General features: G+C 36.0%; 4 protein-coding genes across 9 annotated transcripts; 3 read left to right on the plus strand and 1 right to left on the minus strand.

Moving 5' to 3' along the window:
- The first annotated feature begins 472 nt into the window (after positions 1-472).
- Positions 473-2,069, plus strand: LOC113358568 (PHD finger-like domain-containing protein 5B). Of its 5 annotated transcripts, XR_003364678.1 has the most exons (4): positions 473-658; positions 1,099-1,561; positions 1,644-1,699; positions 1,779-2,069. XR_003364678.1 is itself a non-coding variant. In XM_026602166.1 (2 exons), the coding sequence occupies exon 2, from the start codon at positions 1,130-1,132 to the stop codon at positions 1,460-1,462; it is 333 nt and encodes a 110-aa protein (XP_026457951.1). In that variant the 5' UTR covers positions 474-658; positions 1,099-1,129; the 3' UTR covers positions 1,463-2,053. The 5 variants fall into 5 exon arrangements, 1 of the variants encoding a protein (XP_026457951.1); XR_003364676.1 differs by having other exon boundaries at positions 1,644-2,069; XR_003364677.1 differs by lacking the exon at positions 1,644-1,699.
- Positions 2,070-5,384: 3,315 nt separating this feature from the next.
- Positions 5,385-9,977, minus strand: LOC113358570 (ribulose bisphosphate carboxylase/oxygenase activase, chloroplastic-like). Of its 2 annotated transcripts, XM_026602167.1 has the most exons (12): positions 9,565-9,975; positions 9,383-9,468; positions 9,133-9,142; positions 8,956-9,018; positions 8,040-8,153; positions 7,896-7,957; positions 7,372-7,426; positions 6,960-7,161; positions 6,466-6,572; positions 6,225-6,280; positions 5,953-6,045; positions 5,385-5,732 (listed from the first exon to the last, which is right to left on the minus strand). In XM_026602167.1, exons 1-12 carry the CDS (start codon positions 9,890-9,892, stop codon positions 5,625-5,627), a joined length of 1,284 nt encoding a protein of 427 aa, XP_026457952.1. In that variant the 5' UTR covers positions 9,893-9,975; the 3' UTR covers positions 5,385-5,624. The 2 variants fall into 2 exon arrangements, with proteins under 2 accessions (XP_026457952.1, XP_026457953.1); XM_026602168.1 differs by lacking the exon at positions 9,133-9,142 and having other exon boundaries at positions 9,412-9,468; positions 9,565-9,977.
- A 137-nt stretch (positions 9,978-10,114) lies between these two features.
- On the plus strand, positions 10,115-12,572 carry LOC113358571. The gene is made up of 2 exons (XM_026602170.1): positions 10,115-10,431; positions 11,811-12,572. The coding sequence occupies exons 1-2, from the start codon at positions 10,229-10,231 to the stop codon at positions 12,217-12,219; spliced, it is 612 nt and encodes a 203-aa protein (XP_026457955.1). The 5' UTR covers positions 10,115-10,228; the 3' UTR covers positions 12,220-12,572.
- Positions 12,573-14,837: 2,265 nt separating this feature from the next.
- LOC113358572 (14 kDa proline-rich protein DC2.15-like) lies at positions 14,838-15,720 on the plus strand. The gene has a single exon (XM_026602171.1). It carries the CDS (start codon positions 14,990-14,992, stop codon positions 15,428-15,430), a length of 441 nt encoding a protein of 146 aa, XP_026457956.1. The 5' UTR covers positions 14,838-14,989; the 3' UTR covers positions 15,431-15,720.
- Positions 15,721-26,665: the final 10,945 nt, after the last annotated feature.

The raw sequence follows: 26,665 nt of genomic DNA on the forward strand, positions 1-26,665 counted from the left end.
CTCATAAATAAGGGTGTGTGTGAAAAAAATCATCGTGAAAACACGATTACGCCTATTTAGTGGGACAAGTAACTTCCAAAATTTCGCCCTTATAATAGGAACTAATGGAGTATCAGTTGTTCTAAACGTACTGTCATATTAAATGATTTCTAAACCCGTAGAGAAAAATAGGTGTATGTGTGGGGGTGGGGATGCTGTTTTTGGACCCACCCTGGCTCTATTTTTGTTGGTTAGCTTCTTTTGATGGAGTATATATTCTCACCCACGAGACATCTGGATTACCTAAAATTTTCTAAACGCCTAGTTAAACTGGATAAAAATCGCACATTTATAAACTTTTATATGGACCTCATCAAAATTAGCTCCCTACTGACCCCATGTGAGGATCGGTTTTCACCTGGTTTCCTAGTTTGTAGGCGGTTCACAAAGAATCTCCGTAAAATTACAACAAACCGACTCACTGATGGGTACTCCCCACGGGATTAGCTCCAATATAAAGCACACGCTGCAACGTTTTAAGATCTACTGGTAACAAACCAGAAGGCAGCTAACCATTCTCTCGTTCAAGCATCAAGAGTCTTCTCTCTCCAACAGTTCTCTCCACTTCTGAGGTTGGGTTTGGGGTTTTTGTTGCAACCAGACTCGAGTTTGATTTCAGGTAAGAACTTATCATACCGATGTCGATTACTTTTTGTTTCCCTTTGTATGCGTTTATTTGAATTCGTATTCAACTTTTTAAAAGCAACGCGCATAGTATGTTTGGTACAATTCCTCAATAATGGAAGTTGTTTATTCTGAAAATTTGATCAATTTTAGTTGTTGCAATATATTATAAGATTTTAGTCTCGTCTTTGTTATAAAACCCTAGTTTTGAGTTTCGATTTGAGTTCAAATCTCAAATCCAGAAACAATTCATCAAAACCATAAACTAAGGAGATAATAATACGAGCAGTTGAATTGTTCAACCTAACTCATAATTTGTTTGTTTTTGTCTTCAATTGTGTTTCTACTGGTATCCTCCTCTGCTATAAACATTACCAATTCAGTTTTAGCCTTTTAAGTAATTAAACAACTCATTCTTCGTGTAAAATTTTGCAGTTGATATATATAAGCTAGTGACAAAGGAAGCATGGCCAAGCATCATCCTGATTTGATTATGTGCAGGAAGCAGCCTGGGATTGCGATTGGTCGGTTGTGTGAGAAGTGCGATGGGAAGTGTGTGATATGTGATTCATATGTGCGTCCCTGCACACTTGTTCGGGCATGCGATGAATGCAACTATGGGTCGTTCCAGGGTCGGTGTGTGATTTGCGGAGGTGTGGGTATCTCTGATGCCTATTACTGCAAAGAGTGTACTCAGCAGGAGAAGGACCGTGATGGCTGTCCAAAGATTGTTAACTTGGGCAGTGCTAAAACTGATCTCTTCTATGAGCGCAAGAAATATGGATTTAAGCAGAGATAGAGAGTATATTGTTGGGGAATTCTTTTGTCTGTTAACTATGTTTTGTATTACTTATATTATGGTGTTCAAACTTCTATCTAATACTCAATCACTCTACTGGTAAACATTTTAATGGGTTTTCAGTATTTTGAGAATTGTTGGTTCATTACTGCTGTTATATTTTCGTTCATCTTTGTCCCAGCATATGCATAGCCGTTCCTTGATTTCAATGCTTTTGATGCGGAGTTACTTTATACAGTTAAGAACTGCAAAAATATTTATGTTTTTTGTTTCGATATTTTCGTGGGGTTTTGATTCTCTCTGACTGTTCCAACAGGTGCATATTGGTTCCTTGGTTTCATCGCTTTCCAACGATGCGGGGTTGCTCAACGCAGATGTGGTAATAAAAATCAATGAGGGTTTTGATTCTTTCGTGTCTATTCATTTAGTAAAACTGATCTCTTCTATGAGCGCAAGAATTATGGATTTAAGCAGAGATACCGAGTTTATTGTTGGGGAATTGTTCCATCTGTGAACGATGTTATGTATTACTTATGGTGTTCAAACTTCTATCTAATACTGAATCACTCTACTTATGGTGTTCTTCTATAAGTAGCATTGCAAATTATGTTTAGATTCTTGCAGAAGTGGTCAAGTACCAAAAAAAAGTTGAACTTATTTTGTGTTGTTTTGGAGAGCGAAAATTCTCCAGAGTAACATGAGCATGCCACACCTAGTCTTTAGAATGACCCCAGGTGGACATTTCTTATAGTTCGTACTACTTGCAGTGAAGTTCAGAGTCTTGGCATTTCGTTGTGTATCTGCTTAGAAGAACAAGGTATTTACTTAGATTTTCCTTTAGGTATATAAAAATATTGGTGTAGAATCCGTAATACAGAACTATGAGTATGTACTAACATAATATGTATTAATTTGATTGAAGTTTAGTTATTCGCAGAAACAAATATGAATTCAGATGATACTGAAAGAGCAAAGAGTAGGAAACTAAGGAAATTTTGTACTACTTAAAGTTGACAGAAAATAAAGCAGCTGAAATTCAAATGAGATTTGTCCTAGTAATCTAAGTGCTAGCTGATCAGAGTGCTGTCACACAAGGCGTAAGCATAATTGGGTTTCTGTTTCCATCACGATGAGTATAACCAACTAATTTTAGCTGTTTGAGTTTTTGGGTTGAAATGCTGTAGGTAAAAATGCCATATAAACAAGTTAATATCATAATGTTTCGATCCACTGGGTTGAAAGCTGTATGTCTGAAATCGACCGTCCAACCAAAGCGGTCTCCCCCCTGACAAGGAAATAACATGTTCTCAGTTTTAATCTTGTGAACCAAATGCCAAACTGATGATGATCCTTCAAGTAACCAAACCCTTAATTCTCCACCCTGATGTCGGCTGAACATGATGGACCCTTCAGACTCTCCTAAATATTGCATTGCATATAAATCTTTCTGGTTATCACTGTTGGACAGCCTATTCAAACTGCATTGCATATCCCTGTTGAGATCACAAGCTATAATTCTTTCTCCTTCTCCTTCAACCCAATATAAGACCCCGCAACTATTAACCACATTGCTTGACAATGATTTTTTCATAGTGATGAGGTCAGGACATGAAACACAGTAAGTTTTCCACTCTTGGAGATCAGAGCAAAAGATATGAAGGACAAATTTGTTGGATGGTAACGTCAATTCTTGTATAAGCACTACCTTGTAAGTATTTGTTGAAGTACTTCTTTCTCGAGGGCGTAATACTGATGAATAAGAATCACTGACGAAGCCAAATAAGTAACCATGATCGATAAATAAATATGGCGGTTCTGGCAGTTTGACGTATTTCTTAGTTAATGGATTGCAGACAAAAAACTTCCTCCAGGGAGGGTTGTATCCCGATGAACAAAGAATCAAACCATTGGTTGAAGCTAGAAGGTATAGTCTTCGATGCACATGCGAAAGAAATTTAAACGAAAACACGTCGTGCTTACGTACGAATGTCAGCGTATTATCAAGAGATGCAGCCGAAGCAAGCCAAGGACCTCTCCCAACACTCCTTTTTGAAATGGTATGTCTATTAAGTATTAACCGTCTTCTTAGAATTGATCGAGTCCCCAAGATTATAAAAGAGAATGGTTTCGGGTAAGCTATTGTGTTTTAGCCACCTTGTCGTCAAAATAAATACTTGGGTGTTGGTGTCCCAAAAGACTGTTAAAAGAGAAAAATTGTGAAGAAAGTTCTTTTGCTCTCAAAACTATACTCCAAAAACTCTGAAATTTGTTTGAATCTCCTCAATTCTCAGTATTACCATGAGTTACCTTGTCTTGAGAGTGATCGGATCCCTGAAAAGTCGCTCAGTATTATCATCGGCGATTATAGTATCTCAGTCAGCAAACGATTTACTCTCGTCTCTCAGGATGAAATATTTTTCCACTCGGTTATCAGGTGTTATTGCAAAAGAAGAACAAATTTCAGTGAACCTCCCAGATGATAACATCCTTTCAAGGTTAGCAAGCAGCACCAACGCTTTACCATCACCATATCCTGAGACGGAAGATCAAACTCGAGAACGCGAATATGCCGTTAAGCAGCTTACTCGTCCAGAGAAGGATCAGTTGGTCATGGATATATTGAGAGATTTCACAGATAAGCGTAGGGGGGTGCACTTGATGGATTTTCGAATGGAGTTACGGTCACTATTGGAATCTGAGCGGTTTAAGAATCTTGGTGTGTATGTTAGAGATGTAAGGACTCCAGATAAGCAGGAGTGGAAATGTTCCTGGTGCGAAAAGGGAAAACCAACCTGGTTGGGAACCACGCCTACTGATGCTGATGGTCTATCATTTTGCACTGCTACTGTAAGTGCTTTCAGAAGAGGAGGGAAGACAGGGTGGTTATGGAGTTATCATTTGCGATAGTAATGCTAGACCAGTAATATCTTCTATCGGTGTTTCGCCAAAAGGACATGCTCGACTTCCACATCTTTATTTTGAGTTTCATGGTGTTAGAAGTGCTCTTCAACTGGCATACAATTATGGGTTCGGTTCCAACTTCGACCTATACGGCGGTTCACGTGATGTCGAGGATATTCTTGAATTCTGTCTGGATTCAATACGACGTCTACCTATGTGTATGGACCATGTTGCGTTCTCTCAGTATGAGAGTGATGAGTATTATTTCTGCTCCTCTTGTCTAAGTTTCGATTTATGTAATGTTTTGAAAGATTTTGATATTCTCTTTCCGGTCATCAAAGAAATCATTGAGCTGTTATCTAAATTGCAGAATTTCATTAATATTCATGTTTGGGATTGTGAATCCTCTGCTCATTTGGCCAAGTGTTACGTTCCGACTACTGAAGAGATGAAGCAGTCCAGATTATTGGACGAAGAGCTTGGGCTATATGAAATGTTGATGAAACCCGACAAGATTCCTGAAGAGGTGGTGGACATTCTTTATGATGAAGCATTCATAAAAGACATGAGACAGCCCCCATTTATTCAGAAAGAGAAGGGTACTGAAGCTAATGAAGCTACACATCCTTGCATGCTTTATAAGAAGATGTCGGACTACCACAGTTAGGGGAAGTTTTGAAATTCTAGTATCGTACTTTTGCAGAACAAATGACAATCATTGAGGAAAACAGTCTTAAATCATGTATTGAAAGGTTGGTCTTAATAAATAAAATATAAAATATACTTTTGCAGGAAAAAAAATTACTTAATTTTTTTTTTGAGACGCATGTTAACAGCAATAAGCCAAGACAACCAAAGACTAAAAAAATAAAAGAAAGAGAAACGAAGGAAAATTATTCAAATGTATTAATCTTCATTGAACTTCTCCTTTACACATTCAAAAGACTTCTCCTCTGATGGGGTGTTTTGGTACTAGAAATCAGTCCGAAAACACAATTTCAAAATAAATTTTGAAAGCAAAAAAAAAAAAAAGTTTCTTTTATTGCGCATCCAGAATGGTGGGGTCAAGAATATTCTCTCCACGAGAATTATTCTCTATAGTCAATAAATTAAGCAAAAGTGTAAAGAATATTGGAAAAAACTCCATTACACTATGGTGTTTGGATACCAACACATACGACCCATATGCGAAATAGCTCTTGCTTTTAATATGTTAAACTATGGGTAACAAACAACATAATACACGAATCCGAAAGCTCAATTAATCATCAAGATTTTTCATGTATTCCTTGGAAAGTTTGGTACCCATAATTAGTTGTTGTTCTTTGATGAGAGAGTTACCTGATTCCAGCAAACCTTCCACAGTTTGCTGCTCCACCAAATAAAGAACAAAAAGAAAAAGAAAAGAAAAAAGTTAAACTTCTAACACTAATCTAGAAAGATGGAACCATCGAGCAGGGAAGTACAAGAAGTTGGACGCAAAATCAAGAAGGCTTCAAAGAAACTAATAAAAATTAAAAGCAGCTCAAAGATTAAAAAGGAGTTCATACCAATCTTGAATCAGTTGAGAATTAGACTAAGTTGATTACCTCTGGGGGAATGAATGTAGGAAGCTTGCCTTCTTTTTTTCGTTTGAGAAGTGTTTTCCCAAGATTCTCAAAACCACCAACTTCCTCTACCCACTACAAGGTTAAAAATATCAAATCATAAAGATGCCTAAAACAACAAGCAAGTAATTGCAGAACAAAAATGAATACACTAATAGAAGTTGGGAGGTCCTCCGACAATATTTTTGTAGGTTATTTTGGTAACTCTATATTTGAGTTGAAGTATGTTATTTCATATACTGAGTATGAAATACCTTAGAGATAGACCGATCGTATGTGCGGGACCTCATAGCTCCATAAAAATCCAAGGCTGTATATGCACAAGTTTCATGAAATAACCAGTGTGATTAGGTTGCTTATTATGCTCTTCTCGTTGAACTTTCATGCTAGAGTTCCAAACTTCCCATAGATATCACAATTTTGTAGAGATATTGCAAAATTTTATTGATAGGAAGGAAATAGCATGATGCACTGCAAAGCAAGAGAGAGGTATACCTTGGTTAGGAAAGGTGTCCACGATGCTCTCAACTGCGTCCCTTGGTATACCATCTTTCTCGTACATTCGGTGGACAATTCCTATGATATCTTCACGAGTTGGCTGCCTGAGCAGCAATATTTTAAGAAGAAAATAATTATACACCTTCATAACCATTCATTTCAAAAACTAAGCTCAAAAATTCAAAGGAAGAAAATAATTATACACCTTGATAACCATTCATTTCAGAACTGTATGCTGTAATTGGCATAGATTCACTTGACTGACTCAAATTCACAAGACTAAAAATAAAAAGACATAATCATGCATATTTGTCACACTAAAGTAGAGAGGATACAATTTCAAGTCTCAGGGCAACCATCGTGGCAAATTAAATTATGCAAATTGGTACATTTAGCGCTTAGCTTTGACCAATAAATTAATTTTAAACTGGCCGTTTTAAGAACATAGTTAATAAACTTAATTAGGGATTACAAAAAAGAATCGAATTTACCAATAAAATTTGTCCATCCTTCCGTCGCGAATCAAGGGAGCATAGATTGTCGAGAGGTCATTTCCTGTAACGATTATAGGAACTCTATGTGTCATATCAGATGCTCTCCAGTCTTGGCCAATGCTAACTCTCGTAGGATTATCACACAAATTCATCAGTGTACCAACAACAATTTGATTGTTGACTGTCATCTGAGTGTGTCCTACATGCACATGAAAGAGCAGGTCTTAAGAATAGATCACATCGAGTAAACATAATGTGAATTGTTAAGAATCATAGTCCTGCATTGATAATAAAGACCTTTGACTATAATAAAACTACATGACTCCACTAACTGCCAGCTGGTTTTTGGTTGGATGCCTATAGACTTTGCTACCATGTCCTTGTGCCTAAAAGTGAAAATAGAACTCACCATGTCTACCTAGCCCAGCATCGATATCATTAATCATCAAACAGCTCATCTTTCCCTGTGAAGAAAAAAAAGAATCACATATTTAATAAGGATTAAAGCTTTAAAACGACAACAGTAAACATCAACAATCGCAAAAGCTACTCTAACTCGTCATAAAAAGACATTCAACAGACACCTATAACCCATCTTAGGAAAGCCTTGGGACACATATGTGACGACCCTTTTCACGCCTGAAATAAGATTCAATAGTTGACAAGATCCTTCTATAAGTGTAGTTGTTACTTTGTCACCATCCAAAACCACTAGGTATTGCACAAGTTGAGATTTGAAAAGGTGACATCAGATGCAAGTAGGAGTACAAGTATCCTAATAATACATGTAAAATAGAAAGGTCGAAGGTGGATTTAGAAGTCCACCAATGAAGATAAAAAAAACGCAAATGTGAATCACATAAACCAAGAACCTTAAACTGCGTAACTCAAGACATACATATTTCATTAATGAAAGTAAAAGAGGCTTCTAACTTGGTTCTGGATCACTTGTGAAGCTGTTCGGTATCGCTCACGGATCATTCGTCCTGGTTCTCCTGGACAACAAAACATTCATCCTCAGCACCACACAGACTTAAACCTGCTACATATGTGACACAGGTTGGAAACACATTTCACCTGCTCTTTCTGATTCTAGTTCCCCTGCAGACATAATAATTGGTTCAACTCCCATTGCCCGGAAAATAAGTTCTGTCTGAAAAGTCTTCCCCTGTCCTTTTCCTCCCCAAATACCTATAAAAGCAAAATCAAACTGTATAGTTAAGAGCATCCACAACGGGAAAGTGTATAACTTATCCCAAAAGAGCAATCACGGCATTGATCACAGTGGCCAGACATTATATTTATATCAAGGGGAGCCTAAGACAAGGCCTGCAAACAAGGAGAAGTTTAAAACACCACAAGATGTTTAAAACAATGCCTAAATCAAACACTTTCCACTTTTGGAGGCGCTTTAAAAATCCTTCAGTTTAAGGTTTTTTAAATATAGCCGACCATGTTTAAACACCGTGCATTGTTTCAAACTACGGAAAATTAGTTTGTGTTGGTTGGAACAGCACAATGAATTCAAGAGTTCGATTGATCATACATAAGAATTAATAAATCAAAATGGTGTATATATTATTCGAGATTAGCAAAAATGGTATATATAGCATCAACCTTACCTCTATAAGATAAATATGAGATTATACACCATCCAGAGTGGATGCTCTAAGTAGCTAAATCGTATACATCCAAAGAGGTAGATAACCATATGCACTCAAGAGATAAAAGCAAACAAATATCCTAACTTAACACAGGAGAAAATGTATCCAAACTATTCCTAAGTGTAACTAGCAAATAATACAAGCTTTGCTGGTTGACATGGTATTGTGGCCATTCAATGGTCAAATAGAAAATTAATCCCATGGAAGGAAAAACCAATAAGAATGATTAAAACGCTACTCAGTCCTGTGAGATAGCTTGATCAACAATATTTACAAATTGGCTCTCCTTATAAAGTCCACATGAATAAAACTTGAATTCTCATATTTACCTAGGATTAAAGGGACTTTGACATTGAGTTGATTAACGATGAAGTTCTTCACGAGATGGCAAGCTGCAAAGTCGCAAAACAACAAGCATAAGGATATAATCTTCAATTGTAATTGCTGGATCTCATTTCCTTGTAAGTGACCATTGCACTGAACTTGAAAAATCTCATAATACTTACCAACTTTATCCTGCAAAGGCATCCAAAACAATGTGTGTAAGATTCAACGAGATTTCTATAGATCTAGAGACTAGAGAGAACTACAAAAACACACAAAATTGCAAATTTGCTCATTTCATAATATTCTAAAGTATCATCAATCCGCGACTCCTAATTCGTGTACGTTGCAATAAATTACTGCATTTTATGTAACCACACGGCACGCTTTATACTCTATACCTAGTGGATTAACAAAAATGAACTAGCTCACCATGAATACTGGAGCAATGTAATAGTCACCTTGAAGATACTCAAACGTTCGAGTCGCTTTTTGCCGATAATCAAACACAATATCCGCTGCACAAATTCATATCAAAATCAAGATTGAATCGCCAAATTAACCATAGAAAATAATCACTAACATAAAAAGGTTGAAGAATTAAGAATATTTACAGTCTTTTCCAAGAAAACTTCCAACGAAAAGATCATCAATAATTCCAGCTCTGGCTCCAACAGAGATATTCATATTATCAGCTTCTTTACCCAACCTATACAAATAATCTTTCCCTTCTGAATCTTTAGCTTCCCATGAAGACTGATCAGATATTTTCTTCTCATTCTTCACTAATTTCTCATCAATTTCTTCCGAATTCGATGAAATTGTCTTCGCAAAAACCAAATTTCCCCTTCTAGAGTTTGACCTAATCTTATTAATCAACAAATTATCACAAGTACTATTAAAACTCACTCGATTAGTGTTTATCCTTAAACCTAGAATCATCGTTTCTACCAAGCGCAAGTTAGTAAACACTTCTTATCGTGCGCTGAATTTCCTGGAAAAAATGAATATCCATTTGGCGCCTCTAGATAACGATCGAAATGATAAAGAAATTGAGATATCAGATAAGCTATACGTTAAAAGTAGACCGTAGATTTTATAAAAGGGTTATTTGTAACGGGTCGGGTCTTAAGAACCGAATACAACTTTTATTTGTCGGGGATCTCATTTCTCTTTGTTCATATTTTTTTCTTTTGTTCCATTGAAGTTCGTTCTTTCTTTCTGAGATTGAATCTACTTTCCTTGAAAAACCTTATTGATAGATTAATTTTGGTTAAAATGTCATTCAAATCAGGGGATACGATTACCAAAGTGTTGAAAAGAGTTGGGGCAGAGAAATTAGGAAAAGGAGTAAAAGAAACAGTGAAGAAATTTACACCAAGTAATGGTAGTAAGATCACAATGGGAAGAGCTAAAAGAGGTCTTTATGGTGGTATTCATATTCAGTTCGGTGATCAAGTTAGTGAAGATGGTGGTAACAGGTGAGAAAAAAAAATCTCTTTCTGAAACCCTAGTCAATTTTTTTTTTATCTCTTTCTAAAACCCTAAAGTCGAGTTCAGTTTTGTTTTTTTTAGTTTGATTGGTTGATTATTGATTTAAATGAAGAATCAGTTTTACATTCATGATTATGTGTTTGAATATTTGGGGATCAATTTAGATGATTTGTTGGAATTAAGATGATGATATGTGTAGGTATGAGAAGAAAACGAACAGTGAAAAAGTAGTTAGGGATTTTGAATTAGCTTGTATAGGGAAATGGCATTAAATGTTTAGGTTTTGATGCTGGTTATGGAAAAGATTGGGTTAAGTTATTACAGAAGCTGAACAAAATAGATACATATGAAGGTATTTGCAGTAGAGATTATGGCATGATCAAGAAATATAAGGTTGGCAGACAATTTATTGTCATTGGTTTATTAATGCTGTATTCGTGCAGTTCTCTGATGAATTAGAATCTTCTGATTTGTTTTTGTTATTTTGCGATTGGTAGGAAAAGTCTGCTATTTCTACTCATGTATTTTGCCAACTTCTTGATTCTTTAGGGTAAGGAAAAACTCAGTTCTGCTTCTATGGACTGCTCTTCTCTTAATATGACATTAAGAAGGCTTGGATTTTAAACAGAGCCGGTGCTAATCGCGTGACGTTTATATGTTTATGGTTCTCTACTAGATTGGTCTGTATGCTGCCTGGGAAACTAGTATACTTAGAGTTAGATTATGTTGGTAAGGACAAATAATAGAAAGGTGTGATTAGAGGGTGAATTGATTTCAAGAGGGAAGTTATAAGTAATCCGAATCTCATGGAGAGTTAGATGCTGGGTCTGGATGTAGTTGATTTTTGGAGATATAGGTTTGCCCAATAAACCATTCTACATATGCGTATAAGCTGATTGTTAGATATGTCTGACACACTTCATATTGGATTTTTTGATTGTATTCTATTGTTTTAGGTTTAGTCTTTGTTAAAGTATTAGGCCAGGCTGGTCAGAAGCAGAGTTGATCCGTGAACGGTCTGTGTCACTGTGATGCAGGTCTAAGGCATGTAATGTGTACCGTTTCTCAACTTACTAGACTAACACCACAATAGAGATCAGATTATCATTGCCTGCCAATTGCTTCATAAGCCTTTAACTTCAGTCTCCTTTTCCGGTATGTACTATGATTTTTCTGTCTAACCGATCAAAAAAGAAAATGATTTTTCTGTCTTAAGAAAGCCGAGATGACAAAAATGACTATGAATATCTGAATCTGACTGCCATTTTTAATCGTGATTTATTTATTTTAAGTTCTGTTTTGTTTTACAAAACTTTAAAGCAATGATAGAGTAAGTTAACAATTGTGAATTTGATGGTAATGACAGGACAAGGCGAACATGGAAACCAAATGTACAGGAGAAACGACTCTTCAGCTACATACTTGATCGTCATGTTCGTGTGAAGGTCACCACACATGCACTCCGGTGCATTGACAAGGCAGGAGGAATTGATGAGTACCTACTGAAGACGCCATACCAGAAGATGGACACAGAGATAGGTTCTTACTGGAAGTCTACAATTGAAAAGATGTATGAAGAACGTGGGCAAATGGACATAAGATTTTTCTCGCCCGAGGAAAAGGCTCTTAGGGAAGCAAGAAGAAAGGGTTACAAAGGACCAGGACAACCAAAGAAAATCACGGAGGAACTCTCAGACCTTAGTTTGACTGAGAAAGAAAGTAGTGAGGTTCTCGCAGACAGTGATGCACATGAGCCGCTGGTTGCTCAGATTTGAAAGTTAGTCCAGGAAAAACAAAAGAATGAGATCTAAACCTAGGGGCAATTGAACAGTTTTAGGTGATTATATCACCTATATACGCCATGAAGGAGGTTGTGTTTGTTTTACTTTGATGTATTGGTCGGCAGTTATGTTAACCTTTTTGGGATGGTCTATTTTTCAGGACTAAATTTCATGTTTCTGCATCCTTCTTGCTCGTGGGGAGTCTGTCTGATAATAGTTAGATAATTCGGTTAATTTCCTTCGTATACTTTTTTTGGACATTAATGAACAACTTTTATTGATATGGATCAAGGAAAGGGAGTCTGCTACAGAATAAAACATTTTATTTCTCTGTTTTCTGTTCAGAATTTCTTCTCTTTTGGATCTTCCAAGATTTGTTTTCTGTTTCCTCTTTAGTTTCAGTCATTATACACGTTTTAACTTTTCAGTACTGGTGATGAGATGGTATATATGAAGAGAACCCTAATTATAGAAGAAGCATGAGAAATAAATGAAGATCTTTGTTAGCACAGTGTATATGAAACCTTTTTTTCTGTTATTTGTCTTGAAATTTCATGTGTAAAACTCTTCATACTCTCAGAGTTCATGTAAATGAAGCTGTACCTTTTTATCCTGTAAAATGGTAACTTATCAGTGAAGAAGGCTAAAAATATGCAAACGACCGAGTTACACACGTACAAGGATTTTCACATACACCTGACCAGCAAGCAAATGAAACAGGAAGCACCAGAAACAGTCGTATGTAAGTAAACCAGCTGCCATACACAACTAGCCGCCTAAAAGAAAATAAAAACTGGATATCCTACTAACTCTAATCTACGTGGTTTTATTCATCAACTTGAGCGCGGTTGGTCCATAACGTAATCGATAATCCGAGAAGAATAATTGCAATTTTATTGTGCATTGTCTTGAACAGACAAATAATACAGACTTCTAAATCTTATCGGAAAGGATGTGGATGTTATTTCACGTGAACTCTTGTCAAGCCAACTGTTATACGAACTAGAGTGAAGATTACTCTTAAATAATTTTGGCCCTGATTGTCGTATCAATTCTGTCTTATTAAGCTGCCCGTTGTTCTCTCACCGACAATGGATGACGGAAAAGCAGTCGCATTATTGCAATTCCACTGTTCCAGAGCTTGTGAAGAGTCCCATTATGCAACTTTCAGAGTGCGCACACCAAACCCTCAAATGTGCTCCAATTTCACAACCGACACTACGTTTTACGTCAAATATATCTTGGTACAATAGTTCATCTTGTGAGTCTAGATTTTGTACTTAAAGAACAACAGAAACAACTTGTATCAGCGATTCAATTAACTTAACACATGCGCCAAACTAAGCAAAGCTCCAAATCAACTTTATATTCCTAATTTGGACCTACAACATACAAGTTGCAGCAATCGCCAGCGATGTTACCGCCTTGATCGGGTACTCGCTGTCCTAAGATATCTTGTTATAGGGGTGGCATGGTTTATTAGAGGGGCGGCAGTGTGATAATAGTGTTACTCTAGTTGGTTAGTAGGTGTCCAAATGGTTTTGTAAATTGTCTAGATTACCTTTCCCATATTTTAACCTAAATCAAAGCTAAATTGAAAATCTGTTTTCTTTCTTCTTCTCTTCTCCCCCATCAACCGTAACCTCCATTAAAACTCAAAATTTCATCGTCTTCGATTAATTAGCGATTCGAAAATTAATCAAGTATAATGACTTATATGAGGTATGTTATGAAAAACCCAGTTAGGGTTTAGTTTATTTTGTTCGATTTAAGTTTAATTTTTATCAGAAATTAGGGTTTTAGGTGAAAATTGAAATTCAAATTTCTGGGTTTATGTGAATTACGATTGATTTTAACTCTATTACGAACCCTAACCGGAGAATTTGATGTTGTTACGGTTGGTAATAGTTCAATTACCAACCGTATGTTCTTATATCTGAGAATTTTATTCAGTTATGGTTGTTAACCATTTTTATTTACCAACCGTAACTTAGTTACGGTTGGTATCGATCATTTGGTTACCAACCGTAACTGAGTTAGGTTCGTATCGAACATTTAGTTACGGTTGGTAGTTCATCTTTTACGAACCATAACTAAGAATTACGGTTGGTTACGAGCAAAATGCCAACCGTAATTAGCTCTGAAAATGTAAGAAATTGAATTTTTTTTACGTATTTGAGCAACAAAACGCTAGTTGGGACTAATTTAGAAGTATACCTGGTCATTTTCAGGCATTGGGTTTTCATTCTGTTGGTTAATTTCTTCAATTGATTGAGATTAACCTTCATCTTGGGTTAAAACTTCTCTACCATCTCCATATTTTTTTTAAACTCTAAAATCTGATTTTGTTTTGATTTTGAGTTAATATAAGTGAAATTAATCATTAACATTAAACTTGATTATCATCACTAAACTAGGTTATCAATTATGAGGGTTAATTTGTCATTTCCAGTTTTTTGATAAGGGACACCTTGAATGATCATGTAATAACCTTTTTTGTCCTATTAGAATGCCGCCCCTATCATGCCGCCCTTATAACGGGTTACGTCGTGTCTCACATGGTTGTAACTACTTCGATCGGATCTATTCTCTCTCGAACAAATCATCTGTATCTCCATGCATCTAATTATAAATACCTAAGTTCCTCCACTGCTTTTATCACATCAAACAAACACAGAGTTTTCTTATATCTCACAGGCTCTCTAAGGTATACTATCTCACAGTACTGATACTATCAGCTTTAGAATTGTCCAAATATTGTTCAATGGCGGCTTCAACATCAACTGTCCTCTTCCTCACCGTAAACCTACTTTTCTTTACTTTGGTAACTTCAACTTACTGCCCACCAACACCAAAGAGTACTAAACCGAAACTCCCTCCAACACTTGCACCACCAAAAAACAACCCATCGCCAAAATCCCCAGTACCATCAACTAAGCCTGCTAGTTGCCCAAGAAACACCCTAAAATTGGCTGCCTGCGCCAATGTGTTAAATGGTGTCGTAAACATTGTTATCGGAACACCAACTAACAGTCCATGTTGCAGTCTCATTAATGGTTTGGTTGATCTTGAAGCTGCTGTTTGTTTATGCACTGCCCTTAGAGCTCAGGTTCTGGGAATAGTCAAAGTTGATGTTTCCATCGCCCTCAGTTTGCTTCTTAATACTTGTGGCAAGAAGGTCCCATCTGGTTTTCTATGCGCGTAACTTTTCCTAAAAATCCTCATCAGCCGAAGAATGCTGGTCTATTATCCACTAGCTCATCGTTTTCTTCATCATTTGTGTGTTCAAATCTCCCATTGTTGGCATTACATTTTATGCGTTGAAATTTATCTTTTTTTGATTGTGTAGCTGTGCTTTCATTTGTTATTGCATGCTTTCTGATTCTGCCTATAATGTTTTCGTTATAGGTGTGAATAATTTGTAAGGGTTTCATCTGGTTTTCACCTTTATGTTCATGTTATTAATGAAATACAAACAGGGATTTGTTGTAAAAATTTGAGTATCTATTTTTAGTTTCATTTTACAAGTCAAAATGACCAAGTATACTAACCACTAATCAGTGCCGGTTATTGACTGGGTTTGAGGGAATGAAAATCCTTACGTAGTGCAAGACTGGTGGAAACATGTTTGATTGATTGTCAGACGGACAAAGCCAGGTCAGTTATGTAGTTTTGCTCTCTTGAACTCGAGTTCTCTTAAAAACCTCTATGGAAGGCACTCAGTCAATTATGGCTATTCAACCAGGATGCAATTATAGTTCTCTCAAGTTAGTCATTCCTGGTCTACGGTGCAGGAACTAAGGTGGCATATTTGCAAAATCGATCTACAACAACTAGAATAGACATTCCATTTAAGTTTTATTAAGGAAAAATGTCTCCAACATGTGAGATAATGTGAATTTATGAGCGTCAGGGTCCTTCCTCAAAATAAAATATGAAAAATATAAATTTTGCATTAAGCATTTGGCGGACAGTAGTATTTGGCTAGCTAAACAGAGGAAGTTAACGTTGTGGGAAATGTGGCTCCATTGAATGGTGGGTTAACAGAAAAATACTCATGGATGCCACAGAGACCCTACAAATAGAGATAGGGGATCTTAGGCGCAGGCCCAGAATTTTTTTTTTTCTTACCGTCAGGCTCAGAATTACTTTTCCCTACAGTGGCGCCCAACATTATTTAAAATCATTAAAAACGTGCAGAGTTCCTCAATTACCCTTCAGCGGTTTTATTAACTCCCAAAAACGGTCGGAACCATTTCTTTTCTCTTCTTCTCATTTTTTCTTCATCCGTTCTTCTCATTTTTTCTTCATCCGTTTTTCTATTCCTATTCCTCCATAAACACTGTAACGGATGATTGATTATTGAAGTTGATCAAACCCTAAAAATCAATTTCAAACTCTAAAAAACATTAACCCTAGAATTCAGTAGAACCAAAATGGATGAAACATCGACAAAAACACGTCTTCAGAAATCAAAAGAGAAGAAATTAGGTACTAAAACTAGTTTAATCGATCTTATTCTTGCATGCATTCGGTACATTTGGTTTTATTGATTTTCGATTTTAATTTTTCTTCTTGATGCTTCAGATGAAAAAGGAAAAATGAAGTCGAAGAAACAGAAAAAACCCGGTGAGATTTATCATTAGCTTCATCTGTCAGTGTTTGATTTTGTTTTTTTTTGAATTTATTTTTTTTAATCCTGAATACCCATAATTTTTTTTGAGTTGTCACTTTATTCTTCTTCGATTTTAACATAATTTTCTCCTCAATGTGATTTTACCTTCTGATGTTGAAGATGAACAAGAAGAAATTGATAGTGTTGAAACACTGAAGGAGATGCAAATCAAGGCAAAGAAAGCAAAGAAAGCTGCACCAAAGGAAGTATTGGGTGATGCAGATAATGAGGATGATAATACAAATGATGCCGAAGATGGTAAGATTTGCTTTGAATCTAATAAGCAATGTGTTGTCTATAAACAAGGTGCGTTGAATTCCTTCCTGTTCCTGTTATGCATCAGTTATGCACCTTAACAAATCAATGCATGACATATTATTCAGTTCCAATATTAAATGCATGACTAGTTATGCACCTTAATAAATCAATGCATAACATGTTATGCAGCCCAATATATGAATGCATGACCGGTTATGCATTTTTCAATATTGAAAAGGAGTTGAGCAGGGTTGTGTTTTTAAATGCATAATAAGTTATGCACCTTAACAAATCAATGCATGACATATTATTCAGTTCCAATATTAAATGCATGACTAGTTATGCACCTTAATAAATCAATTCATAACATGTTATGCATTGTTTAAACTTGCTGCATCACAGGTTATGCATATAAAACAATGTTGTTATATTTGTTATGCATTCCTTTGTTGTTCTAAATAGCAGTTCTAAAATGCATTTTTTTGTTCTTTTTTTTACGCAGTTAAACCTAAAACCAAATCTACAGTTCAAGGAGGTACTTATAGAGCAGGTTTCCTTAGGGTAGGTCACTTGTTTAGTAAGATAAAAGACAAAGGTGGTTTGAATCCGTTGCAGGCTAACATGATGAATGTGTGTGTGTTTGGAAAGTTCTATAATTGGTTATATGCTGCAAACATGGCATACTTGGATGGTAAGAGAAACAAGCTGATGGATGAAGTCTTTCTATCATATGACCATGAAGAATTGAATCAACATTCATTCAAGTTGTCTGAAAACAAGTCCATAGCATCAACGTCTAGTGAGCTTGCTGTTACATTTATGATTCCAAGAATTGAAGGAGATAGAGGAAATGATATTCTGACTTCGAAGGCAGAGATAGAGATGACTCAGTCACCTCCCCTCGTCAAGCAATTCCCATTCAAAACAAAGCCAGGATTTATCAGCAAAGATCCCAAAGCACGGGTAACAAAGGTGTGGATAGATGATATTGAAAGGCTGGTGTTGGAAAAACTTGATAAGAAAGGTCATGAAGAGGAAGTTGTCTGCCTTATCTGCCTTTACATGCTAGTCGCCTTGTTCTTTTGTCGTTCAAGTGGAGACAATTTAGATGTCTCGTATGTTGGTTTGGTTAAGGATTTGGAAACCATGGACTCTGTCTCTTTTCCTGATCTTATTCATGAACACCTGATGGAGAGCATCAAGACTGTCAAAAGAAACAATCTTCATATCAGGAATTGCAGTGGTTGCACTATATATTCTCTTGTGAGTTTTTTTTTTACTTTCATAACATCTGTCAATAAATATTACTTTCTTGGATACAGAATATCTTATTAGTTATTATTTTTTGCAGCTTTGGTTGGCTGAGCATTCTAACATAGATGAGATATCATCAGACATCGTCAAGGTCATTTCCAATGCTACACCGAGAGCTGCGAAGTGGGACTTGGCAGAAATGAAGAAAGCAATGCTCAAGAAGAATATTACGTTCTTAAAGGTACCTGTTTGTGAACATTTCATGATTTATAATTGACCTTCATTCATCTATGACTGTATCTATAAATTCCTTAAAAATGAATGCATAATAAGTTACGTTAGCAAAAAATGATAACTGCATAATAAGTTATGCACCTTAATAAATCAATGCCTAACATGTTATGCAGTCCAATATATGAATGCATGACCGGTTATGCATTTTTCAATATTGAAAAGGAGTTAAGCAGTGTTGTGTTTTTAAATGCATAATAAGTTATGCACCTTAACAAAAATCAATGCATGACATATTATTCAGTTCCAATATTAAATGCATGACTAGTTATGCACCTTAATAAATCAATGCATAACATGTTATGCAGCCCAATATATGAATGCATGACAGGTTATGCATTTTTCAATATTGAAAAGGAGTTGAGCAGGGTTGTGTTTTTAAATGCATAATAAGTTATGCACCTTAACAAATCAATGCATGACATATTATTCAGTTCCAATATTAAATGCATGACTAGTTATGCACCTTAATAAATCAATGCATAACATGTTATGCATTGTTTAAACTTGCTGCATCACAGGTTATGCATATAAAACAATGTTGTTATATTTGTTATGCATTCCTTTGTTGTTCTAAATAGCAGTTCTAAAATGCATTTTTTTGTTCTTTTTTTTACGCAGTTAAACCTAAAACCAAATCTACAGTTCAAGGAGGTACTTATAGAGCAGGTTTCCTTAGGGTAGGTCACTTGTTTAGTAAGATAAAAGACAAAGGTGGTTTGAATCCGTTGCAGGCTAACATGATGAATGTGTGTGTGTTTGGAAAGTTCTATAATTGGTTATATGCTGCAAACATGGCATACTTGGATGGTAAGAGAAACAAGCTGATGGATGAAGTCTTTCTATCATATGACCATGAAGAATTGAATCAACATTCATTCAAGTTGTCTGAAAACAATTCCATAGCATCAACGTCTAGTGAGCTTGCTGTTACATTTATGATTCCAAGAATTGAAGGAGATAGAGGAAATGATATTCTGACTTCGAAGGCAGAGATAGAGATGACTCAGTCACCTCCCCTCGTCAAGCAATTCCCATTCAAAACAAAGCCAGGATTTATCAGCAAAGATCCCAAAGCACGGGTAACAAAGGTGTGGATAGATGATATTGAAAGGCTGGTGTTGGAAAAACTTGATAAGAAAGGTCATGAAGAGGAAGTTGTCTGCCTTATCTGCCTTTACATGCTAGTCGCCTTGTTCTTTTGTCGTTCAAGTGGAGACAATTTAGATGTCTCGTATGTTGGTTTGGTTAAGGATTTGGAAACCATGGACTCTGTCTCTTTTCCTGATCTTATTCATGAACACCTGATGGAGAGCATCAAGACTGTCAAAAGAAACAATCTTCATATCAGGAATTGCAGTGGTTGCACTATATATTCTCTTGTGAGTTTTTTTTTTACTTTCATAACATCTGTCAATAAATATTACTTTCTTGGATACAGAATATCTTATTAGTTATTATTTTTTGCAGCTTTGGTTGGCTGAGCATTCTAACATAGATGAGATATCATCAGACATCGTCAAGGTCATTTCCAATGCTACACCGAGAGCTGCGAAGTGGGACTTGGCAGAAATGAAGAAAGCAATGCTCAAGAAGAATATTACGTTCTTAAAGGTACCTTGTTTGTGAACATTTCATGATTTATAATTGACCTTCATTCATCTATGACTGTATCTATAAATTCCTTAAAAATGAATGCATAATAAGTTACGTTAGCAAAAAATGATAACTGCATAATAAGTTATGCACCTTAATAAATCAATGCCTAACATGTTATGCAGTCCAATATATGAATGCATGACCGGTTATGCATTTTTCAATATTGAAAAGGAGTTAAGCAGTGTTGTGTTTTTAAATGCATAATAAGTTATGCACCTTAACAAAAATCAATGCATGACATATTATTCAGTTCCAATATTAAATGCATGACTAGTTATGCACCTTAATAAATCAATGCATAACATGTTATGCAGCCCAATATATGAATGCATGACCGGTTATGCATTTTTCAATATTGAAAAGGAGTTAAGCAGGGTTGTGTTTTTAAATGCATAATAAGTTATGCACCTTAACAAATCAATGCATGACATATTATTCAGTTCCAATATTAAATGCATGACTAGTTATGCATTGTTTAGATTAGCTGCATCACAGGTTATGCATATAAAAAATGTTGTTATATTTTTTATGCATTCCTTTGATGAGTGTCATTAATCATGTTGCAGTATAATGAGAAATTTAGAGATGAGTACAGTGCAATGGAGATGGAATTCTGTGAACCAAGAAAACCAATAAAAAGGAAAGAGATATATGATCTCGTCGCAATGAATCTTGAACAGAACAGGGACAAGTATGAAGAAGCATTTCTGGATGCGATTAAGATCATTGAACAAGAAACGTGTCCACCCGATTGTGCTGAAGCAAGGTTGCAGATCATTGAAGCAAAGCTGAAAGACATGAAGCAGACTCAGGAGAGGAATAGACAGAGTGGAGTAGACTTCAATGAAAAGTTGTATAATTACATGAAGGAATTGCTCGTTTATTGTGGCAACATAGAAGTGCAGGAGGAGTCGTCAGGTGGACCTAGTGTCAATGTATCATCAGCTGAGCCAAGTGACCCACTGAGCCAAAACTTGCCAAGGAATGAGACTCTTGTTGAACTGGTATCTTCAACTGAACCACCTACACAAGAATCAGTTCCAGAAATTATCAGACTCGATAGCCAAGACCAAACGGCTAGTCAAGGTATCCAGTCTTCACCTTTCAAGTTCATGGACATGGAAAAAGCTGTTAATCTCTCCAGCGACGACAAGGAAACAGAAACTCAAGTGGAATTGGAGACAACACCAAATATAGCAACAACACAAGAAAGACTTGAAGCACAGGAAAGAGACTTTTTGGCCGGTGGTGATGATGACATTCTTCCAGAAACTCAGAAGAAAGCAGAAGAATATGTGGTGCCCACATTTAATCTGCATTTATCACAACCTGTTGCTGCAATTAAAGATGATGCTGGTGGACCACAAGAGCAAGCTGAAAATCTGCAACAACCCGCTGTTGAGATACCACAACATCAAACTGAAGAACCACAACAACCAGAAGAGCCAGTGGCTGAAAAGCCACAACAAGTAGCTGTTGAGATGGTTGTTGATGCAGAGAAGGAGATGCTGGTTGAGAATCCTTTAACTCCTGGTGCCACACAAGATGCTGAAAAAGAAAAAGGCTATAATGAAGATGCTGAGATGGAGACCGTTTCAAAAAACCTGGTACCTAAAATATAACATCTTTTATTATGGTATTTTTATTAATGTCAAATCAACTATGTACTACTTATTATTTTTAATCAACTATAAACTGTTTACTATATTGTTGTTTTGTTGTTTAATCAACTATTTACTTAATTTCATAATAAACTGTTTATATCTAACACATTTTGGTTACATGAATCTCTAGGAACAAGACATAGGAGGGGAGTTTGTAGCAAGAACATAATTTTTGAAGAGGTCACCATTGAAGAAAAAGTCAGTATTGAAGCGAAAAGCAAACAAGGCAGAAGAGGATGGGAAGCAACCAGGAAGCAAGGTAAGAAGAATCAAGGAAAGGACAACATGGAATCAAAGGACAACCAGTGTACTACTCAAAGATTGTGAGCTAGGGAAGCAGAAGAAGCAAAAATACAAGCCTGATGAGAATAAAGTTGAAGAAGAAAATCCCCGTACGTCTGCTGGCTTGCCGTTCAGAAAATTACCTCCGCAGGAAACAATGGAATGCTTTCAAGATTACAAGGATACAATAGAACCAGCCATGATGGAAGTACTGGAGACATACTTTGAGAATGCCAACAGCCTGTAAGTACATAAAAATTACCTTTATGCTTGTTTACATAATATGTCATGCAACTCCCAATGTTTAATGCATGGTTAGTTATGCATTGTTTAAAATATCTACATCACATGTTATGCAGCTCCAATGTTTAATGCATGTTCAGTTATGCAAAAAATGTTGTTATATTTATTATGCTTGTTTAAGAAATCAATGCATTACAGGTTATGCTTCTTATGAAATAAATGCATAACAAGTTATGCTTAAAAAAAACCCATGCATAACACAACCCTCTAGTTTATGGTTCTGCCGCATGTCACTTGAATAAAACATCTCACCAATTGTGTCTTATGTCATCTGCAGAAATTCGGCTTGGAGTATCAGAGAAGGAGAAGACCCGTACTTGTGGGATATTCGGATTCACGGAGATATAATAAGGCATCTAATGAACAACGAATACTTAGAAGACCAAGTAGTACGCTACTACAGTTATAGGTTGTTCAAGAAGCAGAAAAATGAAAAGATGACTGATAGTGTTGAACATAGGTATGCGGAGTCTGCATTCATGATGCCAGATGCTTGGGTAAGTCAAGAAAATAAAATCATTTTGCTGCATAACAAGTCATTCCTGCATATTATCTTATGCCCATATAATTACTTCAACATAAAATGTTATGCAACTAGATTGAACTGCATAACAAGTTATTCAACATTGTTTTCTACACCTGTTGTGCACCCTTTCAATTGCATCCACTAACTTTTTTTTCCTAAAAAATATTTCTTTTGCAGTTCTTTGTTAAAACAAAGGAGAAAGATGGGATTGCCAAATTTGTTGGAGAATTCATCTTGAATCTCCCTATTGAAGTTGAGAGAATGTTCATTCCAATGAACTATATGACAAAGGAAAACCCTGCTGGTACACATTGGACATTGTTAGAGTATGACTTTTCAGAGGGTGAGTGGAACTACTATAACAGTGTTGAAGGCTATAAATCTAACTGCAAGAAACAAGCTCTCATAATGGAAAAGGCTTGTATGCCGTATTTGATCCAAAGATATGATGAACTGAATCTATCACCACAAATCGTGGATATAAAGCGGGAACCGCTTGTATACAAGGATATTTTTACCAACATTGTTCCTGAACAAGGTCATCACCCCGAGTGCCTCATATTTGTATGCTATTATATGAAGATGAGCATGAAGTCTCAAGTCAGGGACAAATGGCTGAAGTTGGGAAAGGAAGATGCAGTAGAAAAAGCCAACAAGAAAAGAGTAAGTCTGGTATTGAAAATGCTGACGGATCTTAGAAACAGTTGGGCGATAGATGCCAATGAAGACATCTGGGATGATATTGCGCGTCAATGTGATGAATCTGAGCGTCAAATGTGAAGCTGTGCATAATAGAAAGGCTCAAACATAACTTTGCTTTAACAACCTGTGTGTTGTTGGTAGGTTGAGAAATTTAACTTGGGAGTGAAAACTAATGGGAAAGTAGTTAGTAGTTCTTGTCAGAACAACTTATGTTATCTTGTCGATGTTTATATATATATTTATTATATATCAATGCTGGTTTCAGTGCTTCTATTTGCTGCAATCTTATTTCATTTAACTGTACTATGATATAAATCTTACAAGTAAAATGAAGGAACAACAGGTTACATATAAACATCTAAATAACAAGTTATGCAACAAAATAAACCTGAATAACATGTTATTCCTAATAAAATAAATGTGCATGACTTGTTATGCAGACGCATGACTTGTTATGCAGATGCAGATGCATGAAGGAACCACATTTGCATGAGTCGTTATGACGCAATCTTTAAAAGAATAAATGCATAACAGATCGTGCATTGTCGAAAAACAATGCATAAGAGATTATGCATCTTCAAAACAATAGCGCATAATACGTTATGCATCATAAAAACTAATGCATAACAAGTTATGCATCATCAAAAACTAAAGCATAATCCATTATGCATTTAAGAATAAAAATGAAAACATTATCTGATAGAAGCAAAAAAACACACAGTGAAAAAAAAAGTATTTTTCATAAAACCAATACAAAAAAGAAACTAAGTACAGAAAAAGTACTTGTTCATAAAAACTAATACAGAAACTAATGAAAGAAAAATGAATAAGGTTCAAACATAAAAGTAATAGTCTGAAGAAACAAACAAGATAATTGCTCTTCTTTAACTTCCCTTAGGATGCTTCGGCGGCTTCAGAGGCTTCTTGTAACAGGTAGGATTCGTACATGTTTGCTTGTTATGATGACCAAGCTCAAAACAATTACCACAGCGAATAGCTCTCCTGAGAGGCTTCTCATATCTGCTCAAATGCCTATTAGCTTGTGGTCTCCCTGGCGGCCTCCTAACATCAGGTACATCGATAATATCATTACCTTCATAAACTTTAGGCCTGTTATAGTTCGGAATAGGATGAATTGCATGACTGTAGGCATTATTGAAGTATGAAGTAGTGAAATAAGGTTGAACAAAATCATATGGATTAGAACCAGACATTGTTATCGATGCGAAAGCATGCACACATGGAAACCCATAGACGCGCCACCTCTGACAGGTACATGTCCTTGCCTCAAGGTTAACACTATGAGAAATGTCCCCTCCTTCCACTTCATAAACATGAGTATCGGACTGTATAACCAGCCAGGTTAAACCCCTATCAATAAGAGCCTTCATCTTATTTTCATTCTTCGGTGTGAGAATTGTTATGAAACTATTACCCGTATTCCGCCTTTCTGACATCATACTCATCACATCCTTCCTTATCTGATCCAGAAGAGCATTTGCAGGGAGCTTTTTGTGTACATTCATCCAACTATTGAAGGATTCAGCAAGAGTAGAAGATGTCTTACCATACCTACAACCCTGGAAAAAGGCATTTGACCACTTCTCTGGAGGGATATCTTCAATATAGTCGGCAACCCAACCACAACCAAGACCCCTAATAGTAGCGATGGCAATTTGGAAACCTTCGCGACTAAGAGCATAAGAAGCAGCTTGAAATGAATCAATGACTGCACCATACCTTTCGTCAGATGCATTAATAGGTAAGTTCATCTTAAGATGATAATAGCAGAAACTATGGAAGGCTCCAGGAAAGTAAAATGGAATCGCTCTCTTTAATCCTTATGCACGATCAAATAAAAATGTGATTGGCCTTTGATCATGATCAAGAACATTACTCAAATTCCTCATGAACCATTCCCAGTTATCATTATCTTCACCAGGTACCAGGGCCATGGCTAGTGGGAAGAAGCCTGCACAGAAAAAAATATAAAATCAAGCCAGCGTCTACATGAAGTATGTGCAGCTAAAAAAATGCATAATGGCTCATGCATCTAAACTAAATAATGCATAAGACATTATGCATCTAAAACAGAAAATGATGCATAACCAGAAAAGTGAAAACAAATAATGCATAATGTCTTATGCATCTAAACTAAATGATGCATAAGACATTATGCATGTGCATAAAAAGGATGCATAAAATCAATAAGTGAAAACCATAATGCATAAGACATTATGCATCTAAACTAAATAATGCATAAGACATTATGCATCTAAAATAGAAATGATGCATAACCAGAAAAGTGAAAACAAATAATGCATAATGTCTTATGCATCTAAACTAAATGATGCATAAGACATTATGCATGTGCATAAAAAAGGATGCATAAAATCAATAAGTGAAAACCATAATGCATAAGACATTATGCACCTAAAACAAAAAATGTATAATGTCTTATGCATTTAAAACAGAAATGATGCATAACCAGAAAAGTGAAAACAATAATGCATAACACATTATGAAGCAAAAATAAATAATGCATGAGACATTATGCACATATATAAAAAGGATGCATTATCAGAAAAATTACCATTTTCAGCATTGATAGCGGTTGCAGCCATGAGGCATCCTCTATATGTCCCTGTAAGAAAGGTAGCATCGATATAAACCATGGGGCGAAGGTAACGGTAACCATGGATGCATGCCTCGAAAGCAATAAAAAGACGCACAAACTTATTTGAAGGTGCCTCATCTTCTAATTCATCTGAACTATCCTCGTTCGCTTCAGGTTCATCCGTTTGAACTTGAAAATCAATCAAACTC

The sequence above is a fragment of the Papaver somniferum genome, chromosome 3 (genome assembly GCF_003573695.1).
Source record: "Papaver somniferum cultivar HN1 chromosome 3, ASM357369v1, whole genome shotgun sequence".
In the NCBI taxonomy this organism is placed as follows: Eukaryota; Viridiplantae; Streptophyta; class Magnoliopsida; order Ranunculales; family Papaveraceae; genus Papaver; species Papaver somniferum.